Genomic DNA, 23,217 nt, shown 5'->3' with positions numbered 1-23,217 from the left:
TTGAAGTTGATTATGAAGTGTCACACAGCATGTTTGTGAGTTAAATATTTAAAGAAAAGTCAATATTTCCTTATTTGTAATGATGATAGTCATTACAAACTTCGTAGTTTCTGACAATCTGTTTTGTTTCACTTTATCTCATCACATCTTCTATGCATCTTAAAGCTGCAGGTTCAGGCCAGTGCTCCTTCATGCCTTATGGATTGTTGAAGATTGGGTTTTGATTTTACAACTGGTGTTGTAATTTACTATATAGTGTTTCAGAAATTTCACAGATGAGTGATAGGTGATTATCTGTAGAGTTTAATTTATTAATAATGAGTCAGTTATTGTTTCAAAAATAGACGAAAGGGAATTTGAGTTCTAGAAGCCAAAACTAAACAATTTTCCTTTCAACAATTGGCATGTGCTGTGCCTTTTGTCCTTTTTATGTATCTTTATTGTGTTTGAACTGGACGTTTTGTATTACATTGTCAGTGGAGTGAACAACGACAGGGGGGGAAATGGACTTTACTGCAAGGAACACTGCTCCAAGCTGTGAGGGGGTCCTGGTTGCATGAGATTGTTCCAGTTTTTATAGCATGGCAGTTGGTTAGAAATGATGAAACCACGTGTGGTGTTCTCACTTCATCTGTTGTTTCACTAGTTGTGTCAAGGTTTTCTTTTCTGTTTTTGATTTGTAAAAAGGAATTGAGGTTTTGCTGAATAGTTGTGGAAAACATTTGTTTCAGCATTGTGTAAAATAAATAGCTTTTACAAAGTCACTGAGACAAAGTTATGTATCATGAAACATTTAAGTGCATGCATCACATGGGACCACACGACTATGGGTACTGAAAACATGCATCTACTTAAGTACTGTACTAAACTATACATAAGTATACATATAAGTTTAAGGGACTGCCACTTACCTACTTTAGAGTATCTCTACTTAATAATAGTGTGGTCAACACGTATTAAGATCAGTGGATATTATATGTATTTTGGTATGATAAAACGTCACTTTGAAACAATATCGTTTAAATTCAAAGCCAGAGTGTTTGTAAAAGGTACAAAAAGAGGTCAGAGTTTGACCTGTCAGGTGGCAGACTGACATACTGTATATAAAGATACATCTAATGTGTTAAATATACATTTTAAATACTTTGGGTAATCTGTTTATTTAAAAATGCATTATGACACATTATAAGCTCAACGTTTGTAAAACACCCTTTAGTGTTATCTGATTGCTAACCTTACACCTGCCTCCCCACCCCACTACTACTACTAACATCCACCCAGCTGTTTATTACCAGCTGGATGTGTCCTCTGCTACTTTAGCTTTGCACTTTGCACATGAACGATGAATGACGCTAGTTTGAAGAAATGTAGTTGTACTGGCCAAGCCTGAACTTAAAGCCACTGAGGGGCTACTAGACGGGAAGAAAGTAACTGACATGCTCATATTAAAATATATTGTCCAAGCGTTGCACTGCTGTTTTCAGTGAATTGTTTATTGAGCATGACATTCAAATTGTCACATTCAACAATTTACAAACAATAAACAGGTGGGTAAAGCATGAAGACATAGAGTGGATCCAAAAGTGGAGTACTCCACACCAATTCATTGAAAACTGCTTCTCCACTCACTTTTTGTTAACAGGGAAGTAGGCAAAGCTAAAGTGAGAGGCCCACGTGTGTCCGCTAGGGGGCGTGTTGGCTTGGAGCGAGAGTGAGGGTGGGTGCGTTCCCGCAGCAGGGAAGATGGCAGCTCTCACATCTCTCACCAAGGTAAAGATATAGCGGTTTACTACTCCATACTTCAACGTAAGACTAAAATAAGAGATAGCACGCCACAGTGTTCCTCGCCCCTGACTTTGGGTTTGAATTTTACTTCAAACACAGCATGAGCTCTCTTTGTAATGCAGGTAGAAAAAAGGCTGTCAGCTAGTGCAGGGCCTGGTGCAGTTAATGCTACCGTTAGGTAGCGGATCTGTTAGCGTCAGCTGGTGCTAGCTAGCCGACATATAACATACAATTAACTCAGTAATTATTAATTTAAAGATAATACTTGCCGTAGAGACATTACACACAGCAAGAGACAGGCTGTCATAAGCACGTATATTTGACAAAGCATTAGAAATTGTCATAGCGTTCAGTCCTTAAGATAGCAAACGTTTGCTAACCTTGCCTTGGTGGATGAGGATGAGGATGATCGCTGGAGGCTAAAGGCACCGCACAGTCCAGTGATTAGGCTGATTCAGGGTTAGCTTTGAGAAACGGTGCAGTTAGGAGGTGTTGTGAGATGAGGCTCATGACCCACACCCGCCGTAGTTACTGTCTTTTGGTTGTGATTGTTGTTCAAAACAGTGCATTTGGTGTGTGAAGCCATTGTTTTTGACTGTGAGCAGTGTGGGCTATCTAGCTAGATGAACTAACGCTGCGTGTGATCAGCACTTAAGCTGGAGAAACGTTATTTCTAAAGAGAAGACGTTGATTTAGTGTAATAACAGGATAATACCATTCTGTCCCCCACAGTTGTCAAGTGGGAACCCAGTATATGAGAACTTTTATAGACAGGTAAGAGGATGAGCTCATTTATCATATTACATGATCCTTACTTTAACTATTTAAAACGTGTAAAATACAGTTTGCATGATTGAGATGAATGTAAAGCTCCACAAGTGATTTACCTTAACGTTTTTCACATTTTGTTATGTCACAGCCTCATTTAAAATGGATTACATTCATTATACTATTATATACCCCCTAATGACAGTACGAAAGAAACGAGTCAAAATCAATAAATCACATGTCACATGTAGGTAAGTTTTCTCAGCCTTTGCTCAGTACTTGTCAAGTCTTTTTGATTATGATGCTACAAGCTTGGCACATCTGTTTTTGGGCAGTTTCTCCCATTCCTCTTTGCGGCCATTTTAAGATCTCTGGAGGTTCAGTCTTCGTTTCATCAGACCAGAGATGTTTGTTTTGGTCTGAGAGTCCCTCAGGTGCCTTTTGTTAAGCTCCAGACATGTGCCTTTCACAGAGGAGTTGTTTCCGTCTGGCCTCTCTACCATACAGGCCTGATTGGTGGAGTGCTGCAGAGGTGGTTGTTCTTCTGGAGGGTTCTCCTCTCTCTACAGAGAAAGGTGGAGCTCTTTCAGAGTGACCATTGGGTTCTTGGTCATCTCCCTGACTACACCCTTCTCTCTCGAACACTCAGTTTCGCCAAGTGGCCCACTCTAGGAGCCACTAGAGTCCTAGTGGTTCCAAACTTCTTTCATTTAGGAATGATGGAGGCCATTGTGTTCATTGAGACTTTCAATGCTGCAGAAATTTTTCTGTACCCTTGCCCACATCTGTGCTTTGATAGAATTCTGTCTCGTGGTCTACAGACAATTCCTTGGACTTCATGGCTCAGATTGTGCTCTGACATGCACTGTTAATTGTGGGACCTTATATAGACAGGTGTATGCCTTTCCAAATCATGTCCAGTCAACTGAATTTCCCACAGAGGAATACATTTGCAAAGATTTCAACCAATGTTCACATATTCATTATGGGGTATTTATCAAATTTTGAGGAAAATAATGAATTTAATCCATTTTGGAATAAGGCTGTAACCTAACAAAACATGGAAAGAGTTAAGAAAGTGAATACTTTCTGGATGCACTGTATATATACTCATTCATTTAGACTGTGACTTGTGTGGTTGCTCCAAGGTGGATCCTGGGAGTACAGGGAGAGTGGGACCAACAGAGGCTGCCTTGTTCTTAAAAAAGTCTGGACTTCCTGACATCACGCTGGGAAAGGTAGGTATTTCTTTAAGGGCACGCTTTTTCTTTCTGTGTTGTGAATGACCTTGTCAGTACCAAACAGAATAATGTTTGTCGCATATACAGTAGCAGCTGATTTTGTGAATCTTTATTGTTCTTACTGTTAGTGGACTGAAGGTCAGTGTCAGGTCTGTGTGTTGCTGAAAACTGTTGAGAAGAGTAAATTATTTTGAGTTGGTGAAGACCAAATCATGTTGTGTTTGTCAGACATTGGAGATTTATGCTTTCGTTTAAGGGCCATGTTTGAAGGTAAAGGTCTAAACCAGGTTCTGATTTATGCTAACCAGAGCCTGACTCAAGTCTTTTTGAACAATTTAGTACATTAGAATGTCATAACAAACATAGTGTTGTGGTTTGAAACTGGAGTGTAATCCATACATACAGCGCCTATAAAAAGTATTCACCTCCTGGGATGTTTCATCCTTTTTTTGACATTATAAATCAATCATGGACTTGGACAAATAAATTCAGCAAAATAGCTCATTAATGTAAAAGTGAGAACAGGTTTCCACAAAGTAATGTCAATTAAATAAAAATATGTAAGATCAAATCAGTGTTTGCATTAATATTCACCCCCTCTGACCAAATCCAAAAGAGGTCCAGATATTTGGTGCTAGTAGTCGCACAATTAGTAAAATCTCTGGATCACATGAGTGCAGTGAAAGTGTCTCAAGTAATTTCAGTAAAAAGATACTTGTGTCTGAAAGGTCCAGTCACTGGTTAATCAGTATTCCCGGCTACCATTGCACCATGAAGACAAAAGAACACTCCCAGCAACTCAGAGAACAGGTCATTGAAAAGCATAAGTCAGAGTTCAGTGAACTCCATCATCATGAAATGACAGGAATATGGCACATGTCTAAATCTGCCTAGAACAGGCCGTCCACACAAACTGAGTGTAAGAAGGAGACTAGTGAGAGAGGCCACTAACACACCGATGACTACTCTGAGGGAGTTACAAGCTTCAGCAACTGAGATAGGAGAGACTGTACATACAACAACTGTTGCCCGGGTTTTTCACTAGTCAAGGCTTTATGGGAGAGTGGCAAGGAGAAAGCCACTGTTGAAGAAAACTTATTTATATGTAATTTATAATATACTAAATGAAGACTTGACTTTACCAATAGGCATGTGAAAGACTCCATGGTCCAGTAGAAGAGTTTTTTTTTGTCTTATGAGACCTAATGGTCACAACCTGACAGAGCTTGAGCAGTTTGGCAAAGAAGAATGGAATAATTCAATTTAATTTTATTTGAGTATTGCCAAATCACAACAGAAGTCATCTCAAGGCACTTTACAGTATACAGTATAATTGTATAGAAAATCACATAGAAAACCCAACAATCTCCACTGTTTAGGCAACAGTGGAGAGAAGAAACTCCCTTTAGAGGAAGAAACCTCCAGCAGAACCAGGCTCATAGTGGGCGGCCATCTGCCTCAACCAGTTGGGGTGAGTGGAAAGAGGAGAGAGAAAAGAACTGAATCTCTGTCACTTTTTTGTAAAGCTAATATCTACTAAAGGCTACAATAGGCTTGAGCTGATAGCCTAAATAAGAAATGAGGAGTGGGCTACAGAGGTCTGGTTAACTCATTTGTATCTAACTCTGCTCTCCCAGATAGTGTTACTTCTCAGACTGGTCAGACCCAAACTGATGCTGACTCCAGTGACACAACTTGAAGACATATATAAGATTTTAGCTTTATTGCCATTCTCTGACTTATTAGAAATCAAATTAGAAATGACAGAAGCTCGATTGTGTGTTATTTAAATAGTTTTGTTTAGTACTGTTCTCTGACGATAACTGTATTTAGGAATTAAATATTATACGTCTCTTGCTAAACTAAAGATAGCTCAAAGAGAAAAAAGAGAAAGAAGCAGTGATGTAGTCATACATGTGAGAGAGGGAGCTTTGTTGTGTTTATCCACACAAAACTGTGAACAATTTTTTACAGTTTATTATTGTGTATGACATTGGTCTTCACTCAGCCTTATTTAGATTAATTGCCTGGTCTTTTTTTTCTGTCTTAAAATGGGCTGGTTTTGACAGCCTCACCAGTACGTTACGTTTAGTTTTTCAGTTGACCACCACTTTCACTTGTCAGAGGTACTTATGCATTCATTTTAAATTTAGTCGTTCACATAAAAAGTGACAGAAACAGTAGTTTAAAGTAGCTTCAGTTGTCTTAACTTGCCACCCGTGCTGTTTCACTGTCGGTTTCACATGCTGTTAGTGTTATGTAGTTAGGTAGACGGTTCAACAAAGAACAAATTTCAGATTTTGATTTGTTGTTTTGTTGTTGACTACACGTCATTCCATAATAAGCATTTTTCTGGTGATTACCTTAATGTTTGGTTGATAGATGCTTTTAGTAATGCTGTGGGTGATTGAATTTGTGATTGTGTTCAGGGTTATTTGTCTGTATTAAAAGGGCTGGCACGTTTACAGAGATAAAGATTGTTGGCAGGTAAAAGCAGAATGAGTTACTTATTTTAAAGGTAGTGATTATAGAAGATGCTTTATTGAAAAAGCAAACATCTTGCAGTTTAGGCCACAACCCAAAATTTTGCGATTCATAGTGTTTGGTCCTGTTTTGGCTCGGTATGCTTTACTTACGAGGACTAAATAAGTCACTTTTCACAGTATTTATTTGACTCACACAGGTTATGCTGAAAAAAAAGCACTGTGACAGTCTGTGTCCCTCTAACAGCGCTGTCAGTCAGCTCTTCCGATACACATAAAGACCTGTCTTTATACAGGTAAAATCTGTGGACCATACCTAAAATCAGCCCAAGCCAGAGGAGAAATCAGAAATTACTCATATGCTGCACATATATTTAAGTTTCTGGTAACCAGGTTTCTTTCTTGCATGAGTGTATGTAAACTACAACTACAACTACAATATAGAGATGTGGTTTCTCTCTGTATCTGATTACTTGAGTGTTGTTGAGTTGGTCTTGGCCATATTTAAGGTCTAGTGAGTGCTGTCACACCACGTCACAAAACAGTCCACCAGTCTGTCTTGTGCTTCCTCACTACTGTTAACTAGTGGTAGACTGATATGTTTTTTTTTGTACTCACTACATTTTTTGGGGGGGGCCAGTGTAAGCAAAGACATTGGCAGATATTGATAAATTAAAAATGCTAAAGAACGACCTGATCAATTGGTGGACCACTTCAGTTGACACCCACCACTGCAGAGAACGTCTAAGAACGTCTGCAGATGTTAGAGCTCAGAGTGGAGCTGAAAGTCAGAGGTGTATAGGGAGAAGGAGAGAGGTGAAATAACAGTCCTGGGGTGATCCTATGCTGCTAACCACCTGCTCAGACTCACATCCTCCCAGCTGTATAAACTGTGGTCTGTCAGGTAGTCAGTAATCCTGGAGGTTGTGGAGGAGTCAACCTGTATCTTCAGCAGCTTCTTTCTCACTGTGCACATTTCACTGTAGGTCTCAAATGCATCTATACCAGTTTCCCCAGGACTTTATAATGTGTGAGAGGAGAGCAACTGATCTATAGTCATAGTCAGAGTATGTTTTTGGCAGCGGAACCCGGCAAGATATCGTTCACAGTGCCAGAACCTTCTTCTTACTCATACTCTGCCTCATGTTGAGGTTAAAGAGGTGCTGTAGAATCCCACAGAACCGATCAGCACAGGCCTTCAGTACTCCGGAGCTGACAGCATCATTTCCTGCAGTCTTGTTGTTGTTCAGTCTCTTCAGCTGCCACTTCACCTGGCAGCTGGACACAGACAGTTTAGTTGAAGGAAGGGTAGGCAGGTGATGATTGTGTTCTATTGTGTTATTGGCCCTCATGGTGGATGTGGGATGGTGGCGTCCTCTGGTGTTCATTATTAGGGTTGTGTGGGAGGGAAACAGTGGATGCGTTGTGGGATGGGAGGCTGTGATGTCTGTGTATCTGAAGAATGATGTGGTGGTCCTTCTGATGGGAGTGGTCTCAGGTATGACAGTGTCTCCATCCATAGGAACGAGGGGTTACTAAATGGTCTGCAGAGAATGAAAATTATTTGAGTAATATATTATGGTCTTTGCAGTCACATTCAGAGTTCCAAACCTGTTGTATCAATGTGAAGAAACTGGTTGGGCAGTATGTAGTGGCTTACCACCTTACATTAACACAGTTGTATTTTCCTTTTCTTTTTTTTTTTTTTTTTTTGTCTGCATGTGGAGGCCAGGAAGCTGCAGAGTTCTGTTGACCTTTGACTCTTATAAAAGCATACACCTCACTCAGATATTGATCTGATAGCTGCCCACCCAAAACCAGACTTTTCATGTCACTGTTTTTAAAGCTGTGTTTTTGTGTCTTGTATTTCAGATTTGGGATTTGGCTGATCCTGATGGCAAAGGGTATCTGGACAAACAGGTGGGCAAAAGTAGATTCTTTGTGTTGCATGTACTTGGATTTAATGATAAGCTTTGACTCTGACCAGCAAAAGTAGTGAATGACATTAATTTTACACCAGTAGTGCAGTAATGTCCTAAATGACCTAATAGTAGCATGTCTAGTTTAAATTAAAATTAATACTAACAGCAAACTGTGATTTGTGCAGGCTTGATTGAGAAAAATGGTCATTTTCCTTATCAGAAAAATATTGTCTATATTATTGTTATTTCTGCAAATGTAAATATTGTATGCATAGTGCAATGTGTATGTGTTTGGGGTGTTGTATGTGTTAATTGTTTCAGGTAGAGAATAAGAAAGACTTTGTGTTTATTTTTCAGGGGTTTTATGTTGCTTTGCGGCTGGTGGCGTGCGCTCAGAGCGGTCAGGAAGTCAGTCTGTCCAGCCTCAACCTCACAGTTCCACCCCCTAAGTTTGTGAGTTTGACTTCATTACAACAACTAGGCAACCTAGTAAATTGTCCAAATTACCAGGTAATTATATCAAAAAGTATTATGCACTTATTTAAATTTTAGAATGATTACTCAATAGTTATTATGTAATCGGCACATTGTAATTTACTAAGTTGCCAAATTTCTTTCATTTTCATAATATGTTATTATGTTATTCAACCTCACACCAAGGATCAGTATAAAAGAAAGAAAGTACTCTGCTGCATTATTTTTGTTTTGTCTGATTTCAGAAGGATACCAGCAGTCCATCCCTAAGCAGCACTGCTTCTGCCTCTGCCGAAATACACTGGGCTGTCAGGGTGCGTTCAGACCCACATAGAAACCCACATACAGTAGTATAAAACCAAAATAGCAGTGTCACATTCTTAGAAAAAAAAAAGTCACACTGACAGTTAAAAAGAAGGTACATGTCTTGCTCAGTATATTATTTTAGTTCATAGATGTCAATACTGTGCCTCAAAGATCTACTATGACAGTTTAGTAAACCATTTAATACTTCTATTAGGTTGAAATTTAGAGATAAAGCTTTTCAGATAATCACTATCTATTTTTCTTTGTAGCCTGAGGAGAAGAGTAAATTTGATGGGATTTTCGAAAGTTTGGCTCCAGTCAATGGTCTGCTCTCAGGAGAAAAGGTCAAACCAGTCCTAATCAACTCAAAACTACCTCTGGATGTCCTTGGGAAGGTAGTGATTTAAATCATAGTTCCTTTTTTGTGGCTTAAACTGAGCTCTTTGCTTCCATGATTGAAGATCACAGATCAGCAAAAGTGCTGTATGTGAATAAAGTAACATTAAAGGATAGGTTCACAATGAATCAAGTGTGTCATAAAACAAAAGTCAGATGTCGTATGAACACCACAACATTTTTTACTTGTTGTCTGTAGATACTGCTTTATGCTTCTCTCTCCTCTTTCCACTCCCCCCAACCAGTTGAGGCTGCATACCTTGTTCGAGCCTCATTCTGCTGCAGGTTTCTAAAGTTTTTCCAGTCAAGGGGGATTTGTTAGAGTTTTTATGTAATTCTAACCTTGATTGGAAGTGCCTTGAAATGAGTTTTATTGTGATTTGACGCTATATAAAACAGAAGACGTGATAAACGGGAACAAAATACACAGTTTTGTGTAAAATGTTTTCAAAAATTTATGTGAACTTTATGTCAAAGTAAATGAATTGATTCAGATATCTTCTAGCTACATCCTTTTTTATGACAAAAGTCCCCATTTGTGTTAACAGGACAGCGCTCTCTTCTGAGATGAGTCCGGATGACACTTTCAAAGAATCAAGTGTGTTATAAAACAAAAGTCAGATGTCTTATGAACACCACAACATTTTTTACTTGTTGTATTCTCTGTAGATACTGCTTCATATTCTTTGGATGTCTCGTGTGTGACTCTCTTCAAGTCGTTCCGTAGCATCTCTTTTGGGCTCTGACTTCGCCACTCCAAAAGTTGGATTTTGTTTTTCAATAGCCACTCTGTTGTGGACTTGCCCTGGTGTTTTCGTTCATTGTCCTGTGGCATCACCCAGCTTCTATAGAGTTTCAACTGACGTACAGACATTCTCGCATTTTTATGGTTGTTTTTAATAAAGACGCACATTACATTTGTTAATACTCTTGACTTAGATGAAGATCAGATCACATTTTATGACAAATTAAAGCAGAAAACCATGAAATTCCAAAAAGCTTCACATACATGTTCAGTGTTCATATGAGCACCTGAATATTGGTTTAAGACACCCTAAAAAAATGTGTTAACTTGAAATTTGTAGTAATAAAATAGAATGAATGATATTTTAGTTTGTCATTGAATAATGCTGATTGGCCTCATTTGTCCTTGCTGTTAGGTTTGGGACCTAAGTGACATAGATAAAGATGGCCATCTGGACAAAGATGAGTTTGCAGTGGTGAGTATTTTCTGATTCTCTATCGCCAGTTTAATGCAAAAGTAACTTGGTGGGGTCTGAAGAACAACTGAGCAACTGATCATTTTGCATGTTTTTGCTTTGAGTTGCTGCAACATTATCAGCTGATTAAATATGTGCATTAACTAGGACGTGTACAGGCATAATTTCACTTAAGTTCAAAGGTCAGTCTCAGGTGACCTTGGTGGTACTTACACCAATTTAATAATATAATAATAATTATAATATGGAATGATCAGTCTGTGATGTGGGTTGGGTTACTGATAAACAGTTGTCAGAGTTATTAAAACTGCAGCATTTTGGTCTAAGATTACTGTGGCTACATATATTTAGTGCAGGAATAAATATTAGGTCAATCTCCATACTGGCAGATAATGGGTTTTAGAACTCTGGTCTGGACCTGGGCCAAGTTAAAGTTAATTAGCTTTATAAATGCTACATATTCTGCTATAGCATGTATTAACAGCAGACTGTGCTCCCCTAGGCCATGCACTTGGTGTATCGGGCCCTTGAGAAGGAGCCTGTTCCTGCACTCCTACCTTCTTCCCTTGTCCCTCCATCTAAGAGAAAGAAGAGTCTGTGCTCAGTCGCCAGCTCTGTGCCTGGACTTCCTGCAAGCCCTCCACCACCAAAAGACTCACTGCGCTCCACACCATCACACGGCAGCATGAACTCACTCAACAGCACTGGCAGCCTGTCGCCAAAACACACACTCAAGTCTGGACAGGTGATACTTGTGGCATACACTGCACTAGTGGGAATGACAATAGCAAGAAAAAAGGAATAAATCAGGAAAAAAACGTTTTCTGTTGGTTTTACAGTGGTTATGTTCTAAAGTACAAATGAAGCCACAGTTCCACACAACCCTACAAGAAGAATTTAGTGTTTGCTCACAAGTACAAATGTGGACATTTTGCTCTTAATAATGATAATAAAGCTGAAGGGTTAAGATTTGATTTTAAATGTAAGAGTACAAAGAGATTTAAACTTGATTTATAATATGGGTTAGGGTTAGGCATTTAGTTGAGATGGCAAAGGTTAAAGTAAGTGTGCATGCGCATGTGTGTGTAACCTGTGGTCAAACAAATACGACACACACACCTGAACCTAGATATAATGCTAAAGAGAAACTGGGCCATAACAGTTGGCTCCGGTCAAAGAGCTGCAAGTCTCTACTGCTTCTTTATCTCATGCAAAGCAGTGTCATCTCTTGCAAATCTTGTATAAAGTGTCAAGGAAAGTGCATTTGTGCTTGCAATTTGTGTCGACTCACACATTTCATCATCTTTTGTTCAAGATACTTCAAGACCATATTACCACTAAGCTTTAAGGGTAGTTTTTCCCACAGAAAAACAGAATACTTGTTTATATGCAATAACGTTTCTCTTCTGTTGTTTATAAAGTTTATATATAGACATTTTCTGCAGTTGAGCAAATCTACCTGCAGTTTACAGTGTGATAACTACAGCTTACAAGTCATAAAGATAAATCATAATTCCTGAAATATAATATAGTATAATATTATACTATTATACTGTAGTATAATATAATGGTTTGCAGACATAATAGAACAAATTCTAGGAACTCATTAAAGAGAAGCTTTAAGTTGTATTTTACTAATGAAGGGCTGTAAACACATTCAGTTATTTTGATAGATATATTACACTACACTATGTAGAAAGCAGTAGAGAAAATGCAAATATAATCAATACTGAATTAGTATCAGTAGCAGCAGATAAACAAATGGAGAACACATGATTTCATGTCTTCTCTGGGGATAAATAACAGGTTTGTAACAGGTTCTGTCACAAGCTGTGTTGGAAAAGTACACCTGGCAAACCTGACAACAGCCAGGTGGAGCTTAGACAATCATTGTTTTTGTCAACCCAGTTATCAGGACAGCGTCAGTCAAACTGTGTAGGGTGTGATCTGTAACTGCAATATCCTGTACAATGATCACTTAAGAAAATTAGGGGCCACATTGACTTGTACTAGTATAGATTTCTGGCATTAACACTTGCATCAGTTTTACCAACTCTCAAAATTCAACAAATTACAATATGTGCATCTCTCGTTTCAGCATTCGGTGAACTGGTTGGTCCCAGTGTCAGAACGTGGTCGTTATGACGACATTTTTCTAAAGACAGATGCTGATCTGGATGGTTTTGTGAGTGGACAGGAAGTTAAGGAGATCTTCATGCAGTCTGGACTTTCTCAGAATGTTCTTGCCCATATATGGTAGAAACCACCACACACACACACACACACACACACACACACACACACACACACACACACACACACACACACACACACACACACGTTTCATGCCTAAAAGTGTATAGCCCTTGTTATACAGAAACCCTGTTGTATTGGGAAGATATGGCACCTTCTTTGAGACACCTTTGCCTATTTACACTGAACCTAAAAAAACTGTCCTAAAGATGCTCTGCACCCTGGATTTAGTGACGTAATGTTTAATGTCACTTACTGTATAACATGCATGTTGGATATACATTGATTCCAAAACTTGGTAGATGAATAGTGATGACCTTTTGCTAGTTTGCTACTTAAACACAGTAGATGTGCATTAAGTGCAACTTGAGCACAATTATAGTCACAGATTTAGTTTCCTGCAGAAACGTGGATGATGAAAAGCTGGTGGAAAAACTCTTGGACCATTACGACCTGCAGTCTGGAGTAGGAAGAAGTTACTGGATTTAGTTAGACTTAGAGTTTGAGTAAGACTGGGGTAAGGGGTAATTTGTTTCATTTGACTCATAGGGTGCTATAGAATTGTCTTTTGTTGGCTTATCACATAAAACTGTGGCTTGGTGGCCTCAAATGATCCTTTCTCACTATGTCACATAGTATGCCTCAAGGTTCTGTATTTGAACCTTCATTGTTTGGTATTTTAAAAATGTCTTTATGATTTTTTTGTCATGCTAGATTTTCAAAATATGGCAAGGTTAATGATGTTTTTATTAAAGATTCTTTTATTAATAAAGTAATTAATTTTATAGGTGATTCTTATAAGAAAGAGCTAGTGTGCTCAGTCAATATCCAGTTAACTAAAGGTATGTCTGCTTTTCCCTGCAGGGCTCTAGCAGACACGAGGCAGATAGGCAAGCTCACCAGGGAGCAGTTTGCCCTCGCTATGCATCTCATCCAGCAGAAAGTCAGCAAGGGCATTGACCCACCACAGTCTCTGACTCCTGAAATGATCCCCCCTTCGGAGAGAGGCACTCCAGTACCGGTATGTCCCACATGCATAGCACATGTTTACTAGAACATAAAGAGAGTTGTGCTCCTGGAGGTAGAGTGGTTAAGACTCTATCCTGCCCTGGTGCCCTGGTTCATTCTTGGGCAAAACCAGAATAACTCTCGATGGACAAACCAACAATCTTACAGCTTGGTTTTTCTGAAGATAAACTACAAATTACACTTTTTAATGCATTTTATTTGATGTTATTTGTAGTAGCTGTCTATTGATATATTCATATAAATTTTTGTTTGTAAAAATTGATATTTTTTACACACCACTACTTTAAAGCATTGCATAAAACAAAATGAAAAGAGCTTTTTCAGGTGTCTCTTTTAAGTTATACAGTAAGTGTTGCTGTTTTGTATGGTCATGTCAGTAACTTCCCTGTGCCTGCAGAGTATGTCAGGATATATGACTCCAGTGGGATCAGAGATGGCCGCTCTGTCTGAGATGAGACGGGTGAGTCAGTGTATTTTTTCTTCTTTTCCACATGTGGGCATTACGGTGTAATGATCTGTATGCTGGACATTCTATTTCTTGAACTGTACCCGTTCCAGTTTTCCAAATCTGTATATTTGGTGGAAGACCATTTGCAAATCAAGATGTATTTTGAAGTTCCTTGGGTTTAGTGTCGCTATATCACATTCATCACCGGTCATGCTGCATCAGCACTCCGTGCTTCAAGGCGTCCTTTGTTATGGAAAAAATTATAGTTAGGAATTAACTGTGCTGAGAGGTGAAACAATAACCCATGGACCAAACTGTCTCTGTCTGCTGTTTTTCTTCTCTCTATCCTAATTCTTCTGTTGCTCCTCCTCTCTCAGGCTATAATGTTCAAGCTGTGGGTAGGTAACATGGTGGCCTACAGTGTATTAACCTACTAATGCTTCCAGTGGCTGGCTGTTCAGCCTGATTACTAGAAAGCATTTGTAAAATTTTTCTCTCCATCCCAGTACAGTACAGTGAAGGTGTCTCATCAGCCTATCTGCTGATCAAGAGAAGATTCAAGATAGCAATTAGTTGGCATTGTTCTTTTTACAGTCAGTGTTTTTTGATAAAGCAAATGCTTTCTCATGGCAGCAGTTGTTTGTGACCCTAATACACAAAAGTTAATTCAGTCAAATGCCAGCTTCCAGCTTTTAAGAGCTGTTTGTTTGCTAGTTTCTTTGCAGGCAATTAGTTGAACCTGCCACACAAAAACTTTTTCAATGTTCCTAAACGGGAGGGAGAGAGTAAACATTACTTCTAAAAGTGCTAAATCCTGAATCTTTCCTGTTGTTGGTTGTGACAGTGACACTCCCCAATTGGTTGGCGATTGACCCAGCCCCCTCTTACTAATTGAACCTCTGTGGTGTTCCCTTGTTTTTTTTAAATACCTCTTTTTCCCTTCTTTTGACCTGGTCTGCTATGGTTGAGTTGGTGTCATTTCATCATCCAAATTTCTTTAACAAATGAGGACTACTGTGCCAACCAGCTTTCTTTTTTGTCCCTCCCTCTCTGTCTTTCTCTTTCTACAGGACAGCTCTAGTTCAATGGGATCAGGGGAGTTTACTGGCATCAAGGAGTTAGATGACATCAGCCAGGAGATAGCACAGTTACAGAGGTAACAACAGCAATGACAGCACAGAAGAACATGGCACATATCACAGTAACAGATTATAGGTGTTTTTTCTTAACTATTGATTTCCCCTTTTACTGTTTACTGTATAATAAATATACTTCCTCACTTATCTATTTTAATCACCCATACCCAGGATTTTATTCTAACGCTGACTAGTATGAAACAAAATAACTAAAATTAATACACACAAAACTTAATCTACGTTCTCAAAAGCATCTGATAAGTGTAGTTCACTGGTTTAAGAAAAACTATTATATTGTTATCAAAATCCTATGTAAATGTCAAATCATGAACACTTAAGTTTTTGTTTATTTAGCCATGTTCCCATTTGCTTCTTCATAGCCACTGTGTTTATGTGTTTCATAACATGTTTTTATTTTGTTGCATTTAAAGCTTCCTATTTATGTTACATCTCAAAAGATGTGACACAGTACTTGTGACAGTTATCATTACATGTCTGTAAATGTTGAGCATGTTATCCTCCACCTTCTCATTGTGAAGTCACACTGGCAAAACTTTACTATATTATAGTACTGCTTCGGAGTACCAGTCAGAACTCAATGTATTCCATAATTCAAAATCATCCACTTTATCGCTCCATTGTAGGTTTGCAGTGTAAGCTGGTAAAATGTATAATGGCGTTTATAACAAGTCTTTAGTTCTAATGTCATCCAGTTCATTGTTTTCAGCTATCCCGAAATACATTTACTTGAATAATATTTGATTGATCCTACTGTTTTAATTACAACCCAGACTAATGAAGTACCTGAGTCTTAGCAGTCAGTATCAGTCAGTGTCTCTTACTATATTATGCAGACATAAAAGCAGAGGTTTCCCTTAGCCCACAGGCAACAGCAATGTGTCCTCAGTTCTGGTCCAACTCTAAACCTACAGTCCAGTTAGTTTGCTGTGATAAAATGCACACTTGAAAAGGCTCAGACAGATGTTTAATGTCAGACCTTTACTACTCATCCTAGCTTTATTTTGTTGCTGCTTTCTTCCTTCTTCCATCATCCATTCATTTAAACATCCACACCTCACTTTGATGTGTGTATTTTTTTTTATCAATTTTTTGTTTGTCCACCACTTATTCTCCATGCTGCGTCAGCACGCTTGCCTTTACCCAGTGGAATACACTAAGGTAAACACACAAGCTACGGAATCTCTATGGACTGGCACTAATCTAATCCAATCAGCTGTGACACTGGCTCTGCTTAAAGCTTTTCTTGCAGTGATCAATATTCTCATATACTTTAAGATTTGCTTGTTTATAATCACCTTGATGCTTGGGTTCAAGCTGCAGACTTTGTTAAAGGACTCAGACTAGTGAATAGTGGAATTGCCATTATTGTGGGCAAAATTTAAATTTTTTATTAAAATGAATATATGGTATCATGAGTATACTTGCTTGATCATGAAGAAGAAAACCAAAGATTAATGATACTTTTCTCAACTCAAACATACATACAAACCAACATAAATCTTACAAAAACCTATATTTAGGTGCTGTTGCTGTTGCATCACATTGATAAGCACCTAAATAAGCTACTATTTTCAAAAGCAGTGATCAGATCCTAAAATTATACACATCATATTTATTAAAACCCACCATAAATTATAATAATTGCACTTACAGTTAGTTAATTTCAATAATAGTTATTTTGAGATTCATTTAAATGATTAATTTATAGTTTATAGATTTATTGATGATAAGCGGCAAAGATCCAGACATGTTTTAACCTTCTGGCTACCAGTGTGCTCCAAACGCATCTTAATCTATGAATCTCTTAGAATCCAAGTCCACTGCTCGTTATTCTGACATGTTGAAGTTGTGTACAGTGGGGAAAATATAGTTATGGTACTTCTGATTATATAATTATGCATGGGTGTGTGAATGTGTGTGTGGGTGTCAGGGAGAAGTACACTCTTGAGCAGGACATCAGGGAAACAGAGGAGGCCATCAGACATAAGAGTGCAGAGGTGCAGGTAAGTTCATTCAGCTGCAGTGGAAACTTTTGCTTTAATGTTAACTTCTTACGTTTCAATTCAATGATTACCAAATCACTCATCACCTGTCTGTCTTTGTTTCTATATTATAAATAATGATCATGTGTGTTTGTAGTGCACTAAACAACTTGTGAATGGTGGACACCTGTCTATGGCATGTGGTATTTGACTGGTGCTCATAGGTTCTTTTTCCATCAGGTGATGCAGAATGACCTGGACAGAGAGGCAGCCAGCCTGCAGGAGCTCGAGGCTCAGAAACAAGATGCCCAGGACCGCCTAGAGGAGATGGATCAACAGAAAAATAAATTAGAAGACATGTTGAACGAAGTCCGAATGAAGTGCCAGGAAGAGTCTCAAATGGTGAGGGAAAAAACGGATAAATCTTTTGACACAGTTTCTAATTCTGTGAAACATGACAACAGCTTTACTTCAGGCATTTATTACATTTTTAATGTCTTTGAATTGTGAATGGGAGAAAGCAAAGTTTGTCATCCTGATGTAGTGGCAATATATGTCAGCAGCTTGTGCTGGTACAGGCTTTTTTGCTTTGCCCAGTGTTTATTTGGAACTCTAATCTCATTGCTTCATTCTCTTCTGCCTCTAGATCTCGACCCTTCAGAGTCAGATCCACTCCCAAGAGTCAGACCTGCAGAGCCAAGAGGAAGAACTGAGTCGGGCGAAGGCTGACCTGGGCCGGCTGCAGCAGGAGGAGACTCAGCTGGAGCAAAGCCTGGCTGCTGGGAAGATCCAATTGGAGACCATCATAAAGTCTCTGAAGGCCACACAGGATGAGATAAACCAGGTAGGGCACTAAACTTGTGCCTGTGTAACCCATCGTGGTTTGTAATTGTAATTGTAAAATATGTCAGTTACTGATGTTACTGAGCACCCAAACATTAACTTGGTAAAACAGCCATTAAACACAAGTGACTAATCTAAGATACATGAGTGAAGTTATATTATGTCCTAAGGCAAAAGTCTCTCTTAGAGGGGATAACATATATCACATATATATAGCTAGACACATGAAACAGCAGTTCTCTGAAAATGTACTGAGTGACTAATCATCAACAACAAAACAAGCTTGCATAATAATGTATAGATAACATTTACATATGGTCACCTATAAACAACATTAAGAGGGCCCAACAAAGTGCATACAACCTTTATTCTGTGTATTAGGTTATTTGTAGCATGTGTTGGAGCTCAGGTCAGTGTTGGGGAAATCTCCATTGTTTAGGGTTTAGTTATTTGCAGTATATTACAGTACTTTTAAATTCTGTTCCAAAAATGAATTAAATCCAATATCTCACTAATACTTGTTAACACTTGTAAACACAATAAAGTAACACTTCTACAGTAAGAGAGTTGTCAACAGGGGGCACCATTGCACTGTAGAAATGGTTCATTATTAAGTTCTCCTGTACCATTAGAGAAACTGAAGCACAACCTCTACCTGTGTCTGTAAGGAAGGGATTTCATTTAGCTTCAGCTGCTGTAGTGTGTCACCTGCTTCCTACCAGATACGCACGCATGCACGAACGCACCCACACACACACACACACATATTAAACATAGAACTCTTATGCATCATAGGTTAGAATTACCATAAGACTGGACGCTGACCTGAAACAATTCTGAATTCTAAACAGGAAAGGGGTTTTAAAGTTTTCTATGTAATTTGTGGCTGTCAGGGAGATATTGTCAACACTATTTAGACCCTGGGAAATTCTACTTCAGCTGCTGTGGCCTCGGTTGCTTAAGCTTGTTGACTGGCAAAGCTCACAGGTGCACTTGTCTTCACGGAAACAGTGACAGTTTAGACTAGTGTTGTATTTCCAGAGAAGAGCTGGTGCTGACACTACATATTAGAATGTATATATGTGTATATATATATGTATATATATATATATGTGTATATATATGTGTATATATATGTATATATATATATATATATATATATATATATATATATATATATATATATATATATATATATATATATATATATTTATATATTTGTGTCTATATATATATATATATATATATATATATATAGTATATTGTCTCTTCTTGTAGTGTGTAGTGTTGTTAATAATATATTGTTATATATATGTTTTATATATGTGTGTATGTTGTCTATCTGTGTGTGTTTATTATATATCTATGTCTGATCGATATATATATGTTGTTATATCTATATTATATATATGGGTGTGTGTGTAATATATATATCTTACTATATATCTATATAAATTCTATATATATATGTATGTATGTATGTATGTATGTATGTATGTATGTATGTATGTATGTATATATATATATATATATATATATATATATATATATATATTAGTGGGACTCAAAGCTGAGTGTAAGTGGGACATCTGTTCTAGGGTAGTGGTAGGGCAGTTTTCCACGAACCCCTGAATTGGTGGTTTGAATCCCTGTTCCTCCTTGTGACATGTTGAGGTGTCCTTGTACAAGTTACTGACCTATAGAAGCACTATCATCTGTGTGCAGCTGTCTAACATCATTTCCCCTCAGGAAAGTGGCTTAAAAAAGAGTTGATACTTTCTTTTTACAGTCATGTCACTCCTGCAGTGTAATACACTTTTCCATTCATGTTCAGCATCCTCTAAGCCGCTATATTAAAGTAGAAAGTTATTAGCTAGTGTCCTTCGTTCCAGAAAAACATATTTTCTTACTTGGCTCCTGGTATTTATGCATGCAGATAGTTTGGACTTTATTTGCCCTGTTCATCGATCTCCATTTTGCTGTCTTTGTTCCAATGGAATGAATTTGGATAAAAATTAATGTGTAGTGCTAATAGAATTGTAAAAAAAAGTCTAGAAACAGTGTCCTCATTACTCTGGATTGTCTCTGGACTGTGGTTTTCTGTAGAAAGTAAATCCAAGACGCCAGGGAAAAAAGAAGGAGAATGTGAGAAGGTCAAAATTCCAGAATCGCAGTACAACTTTACTGCTAGACTCTGTTTCAGCTTGTGGCCAAAGTAGAATTTTTCCTAATTTGTGAATTTTGTAGAAATTCATGCGGCCTGAGACATTGACTTGATTGATTTAGTAACGCATACAGATGTGTGTAGACTTTTCAACTATTCTGTATTCATGATGTTGGTGAGTGTTGGTGGAAAACCTCCAGCACTACAATGCTACAATAAAAGACATCCATAGGGCACATTTTTACTGAAATGATTGTTTGTGTGCATCATGCAGGCTCGCAGTAAGTTGTCCCAGATTCAGGACAGCCAACAGGAAGTGTCCAAAAGCATTGAGCAGTACAACAGCACCTTGAATGGAACACATGGAGGGAGTATGACCAACCTGGCCGACATGAGTGAGAGTTACAGTGACAGAGAGAATGGAGGATTCCCAGCCATGGTGAGGGCTGCACAGGTCAGGATCTGTATTCTGCTTTTACCTGCTTTTACCTCCTAGGGTAGTTGATAATGCTCAAATTCTGAAAGAAACTGCTTCTTATTAACATATTTTCTACAGGCTAGAATGCATTTAATGTAAAGATCATAAACAGTTGAGCTTATACATACAGTACCTCAAAACTGTGAGGTGTGCCTTCCCAGAGGGAGAGGTAGCATTGAAGAGGACACTGGGAAGGATTTGCACTAACCTAAGGGAGAAATTAACTGAAAACATTTTTAAACACGTTCAACTAACTAATCCCCATTCAATCACGTTTGTAGTTTAAAGGCTGGTGAAGTTATTCCAGATGGATTCTTGTATCGTAGAGCAGATGTACAACTGTAGTATCACTATTGGCCAGTAATCAACTTCCATCCACCAAACAATCATTACTTTTGTATGGTGCCACATAGGGCTGGGATAGACAACCTCAGAGTGAAAGCAAAATCTTACAATTTCACGTTAGTTTACTAAATATTGGATTTCTGTGTCAGTGAAGCCCTTACACACGTGGTGTTACAGTTGTTAAATCATTCTGACAATGTAGTAATATCTCTCCACATATTTTTTTAAAATATTATATAATCAGTGTGTTTACACTGTACAGGTTACAGTCGGATTTATTAAGCTGATTTCTGAACTGTCATGTAAACAACCTCTTCTGTTTGCTTTGGATAAAAAGCATCTGCCAAATAACTAAATGTAAATATAATGTTTCTGTTCTTGTATTTCTCCTAAACACAGGAGGATCCATTCAAAGTGAATCCTTCTGTGTTCATCAATCAGCCTCAGGAGCTTCACACAGACCCCTTTCACTCTGAAGACCCCTTCAAAACAGACCCATTCAAAGGTTATCATTCCTATTTTACAGTCCCCTTTCTATTTATGAGTATTCCTGTTGTCGCTTTTCATCAGGAGATTTTTTCTGCTCTTCCATGAGGCTTCTCTCCTGCTATCTCCTAGCAAAGTGTGTTTACTGCTCCGATTATATTTTACCTACAAACGACTTATGTTGTTTTCAGCTTGAGTTGCTGTCTTCTATGTTTGCCTCATTTCTTCCTCTTTTGTGTCATCCTCTTTTATTCTTCTCCTGTAGGTGACCCTTTCCAAAATGACCCTTTTGCTAAGCAGCCACCTGCATCAACAGGTATTTACTTTGGGGAAAAGGAGCTCAGTTTTGTTACTTTAAGGCCTGGTCACACTAGTCATCAGTTCATTTCAATGAAATTATTGTTCCCAGTTGGCTTGTTAGGATAAAATTAAGTTGTTAAGTGGACCTTGAGATAATATTACAGAAGTATAAAGTTGACTATATATAAGTATAATTATATACCCTATATATAATTATGTTTATAATATATAATCATAGTATTCTCAAGTATTGTCTATTAATCCCACACCTAGTAGAGTTCAGTTAAATTTTAAAATCTGTATCCATTCCAGACATGGCTTTGAAGTGCATCTAGTGCCACTGGAACTGGAACTGTAGAAAAATCTACATTTGATTTAAATCTTTGGTTTATGTTCGTAAACCAAAGATTTACTTGTGCTTCATTCCATTGTATATGTAATAAAAGTCTGATCTCAAATCGCTTTACTTCTTGAGGACAGACTGTAGATACCTCAAGTGAGTCTACTATACAGTACCAGGAGTGGGTCAGGACTCACATTGCCCAATTCCCTTGAGGCGAAGTGGTCCTTGTTTGAAGGTGACATTCTACGTTGTGAAATGCAGTGATTGTGTAGTCTTTCTACATTTTAGAAGACCATACTGCTTTGTAAAATTATAGAAATAATTTTAAAATGATTTTATTTTAAATCCTATATTATATAAAAGTAATGCAAGTGTTTTGAACACCTTGACTAAACCTCTAAACATAAATCTAGTCATTAGGGTTAAAACTTATTGTTTTTGTCCTTGCTTTTGTCCATGTGATCAGCTGCAAACTTTTGTCAACCTTGAAGGTGTCAATTTAAGAGCAGTTTGGTATGTCCAGACTGTTAGGTAGTGTGAAAACAAATGCTGACACCTTCAATAGGTGTCCGTCAATGGGTTTATGTGATTTATTGTATGAATGCTTGACTGATCAACAGCTCAGATGTGAGGAACAAACACGCCAACTTCACTTCTCTCTCGATTGGGGCTTGTGCAGATTGATGATTAGCTTGGTTTTCAATGATGGACACATACAGTCGTGTGAAAAAGAGTTTACCCCCTTACTGATTTCTTATTTTTTTGCATGTTTTTCACACTGAAATGTTTCTGAT

The 23,217-nt window shown here is 38.0% G+C and overlaps 1 protein-coding gene across 12 annotated transcripts in view; it reads left to right on the top strand.

Annotated features, from left to right (window-relative positions):
• The first annotated feature begins 1,649 nt into the window (after nucleotides 1–1,649).
• Nucleotides 1,650–23,217, top strand: part of LOC113152065 (epidermal growth factor receptor substrate 15-like 1) — a 44,473-nt gene continuing 22,905 nt past the window's right edge. For 4 of the 12 annotated variants that reach the window (XM_026345014.1, XM_026345008.1, XM_026345006.1 and 1 more), the window contains exons 1-19: nucleotides 1,650–1,770; nucleotides 2,518–2,559; nucleotides 3,702–3,791; nucleotides 8,150–8,197; nucleotides 8,557–8,709; nucleotides 8,919–8,987; nucleotides 9,249–9,374; nucleotides 10,536–10,595; nucleotides 11,098–11,340; nucleotides 12,694–12,851; nucleotides 13,713–13,869; nucleotides 14,275–14,337; nucleotides 15,396–15,481; nucleotides 17,413–17,485; nucleotides 17,705–17,866; nucleotides 18,111–18,308; nucleotides 20,746–20,925; nucleotides 21,694–21,799; nucleotides 22,046–22,096. In XM_026345014.1, coding sequence (XP_026200799.1) covers nucleotides 1,744–1,770; nucleotides 2,518–2,559; nucleotides 3,702–3,791; nucleotides 8,150–8,197; nucleotides 8,557–8,709; nucleotides 8,919–8,987; nucleotides 9,249–9,374; nucleotides 10,536–10,595; nucleotides 11,098–11,340; nucleotides 12,694–12,851; nucleotides 13,713–13,869; nucleotides 14,275–14,337; nucleotides 15,396–15,481; nucleotides 17,413–17,485; nucleotides 17,705–17,866; nucleotides 18,111–18,308; nucleotides 20,746–20,925; nucleotides 21,694–21,799; nucleotides 22,046–22,096 — 2,092 coding nt within the window. In that variant the 5' untranslated portion in view covers nucleotides 1,650–1,743. The remainder of the gene's footprint in view (nucleotides 1,771–2,517; nucleotides 2,560–3,701; nucleotides 3,792–8,149; nucleotides 8,198–8,556; nucleotides 8,710–8,918; nucleotides 8,988–9,248; nucleotides 9,375–10,535; nucleotides 10,596–11,097; nucleotides 11,341–12,693; nucleotides 12,852–13,712; nucleotides 13,870–14,274; nucleotides 14,338–15,395; nucleotides 15,482–17,412; nucleotides 17,486–17,704; nucleotides 17,867–18,110; nucleotides 18,309–20,745; nucleotides 20,926–21,693; nucleotides 21,800–22,045; nucleotides 22,097–23,217) is intronic. The other 8 variants (XM_026345017.1, XM_026345011.1, XM_026345007.1 and 5 more) reach the window with 8 other exon arrangements.

This window comes from Anabas testudineus, chromosome 4, assembly GCF_900324465.2.
Source record: "Anabas testudineus chromosome 4, fAnaTes1.2, whole genome shotgun sequence".
NCBI lineage: Eukaryota > Metazoa > Chordata > Actinopteri > Anabantiformes > Anabantidae > Anabas > Anabas testudineus.
The sequence above is the reverse complement of the archived record's forward strand: the minus strand, read 5'-3'. Positions and strand labels throughout refer to the sequence as shown.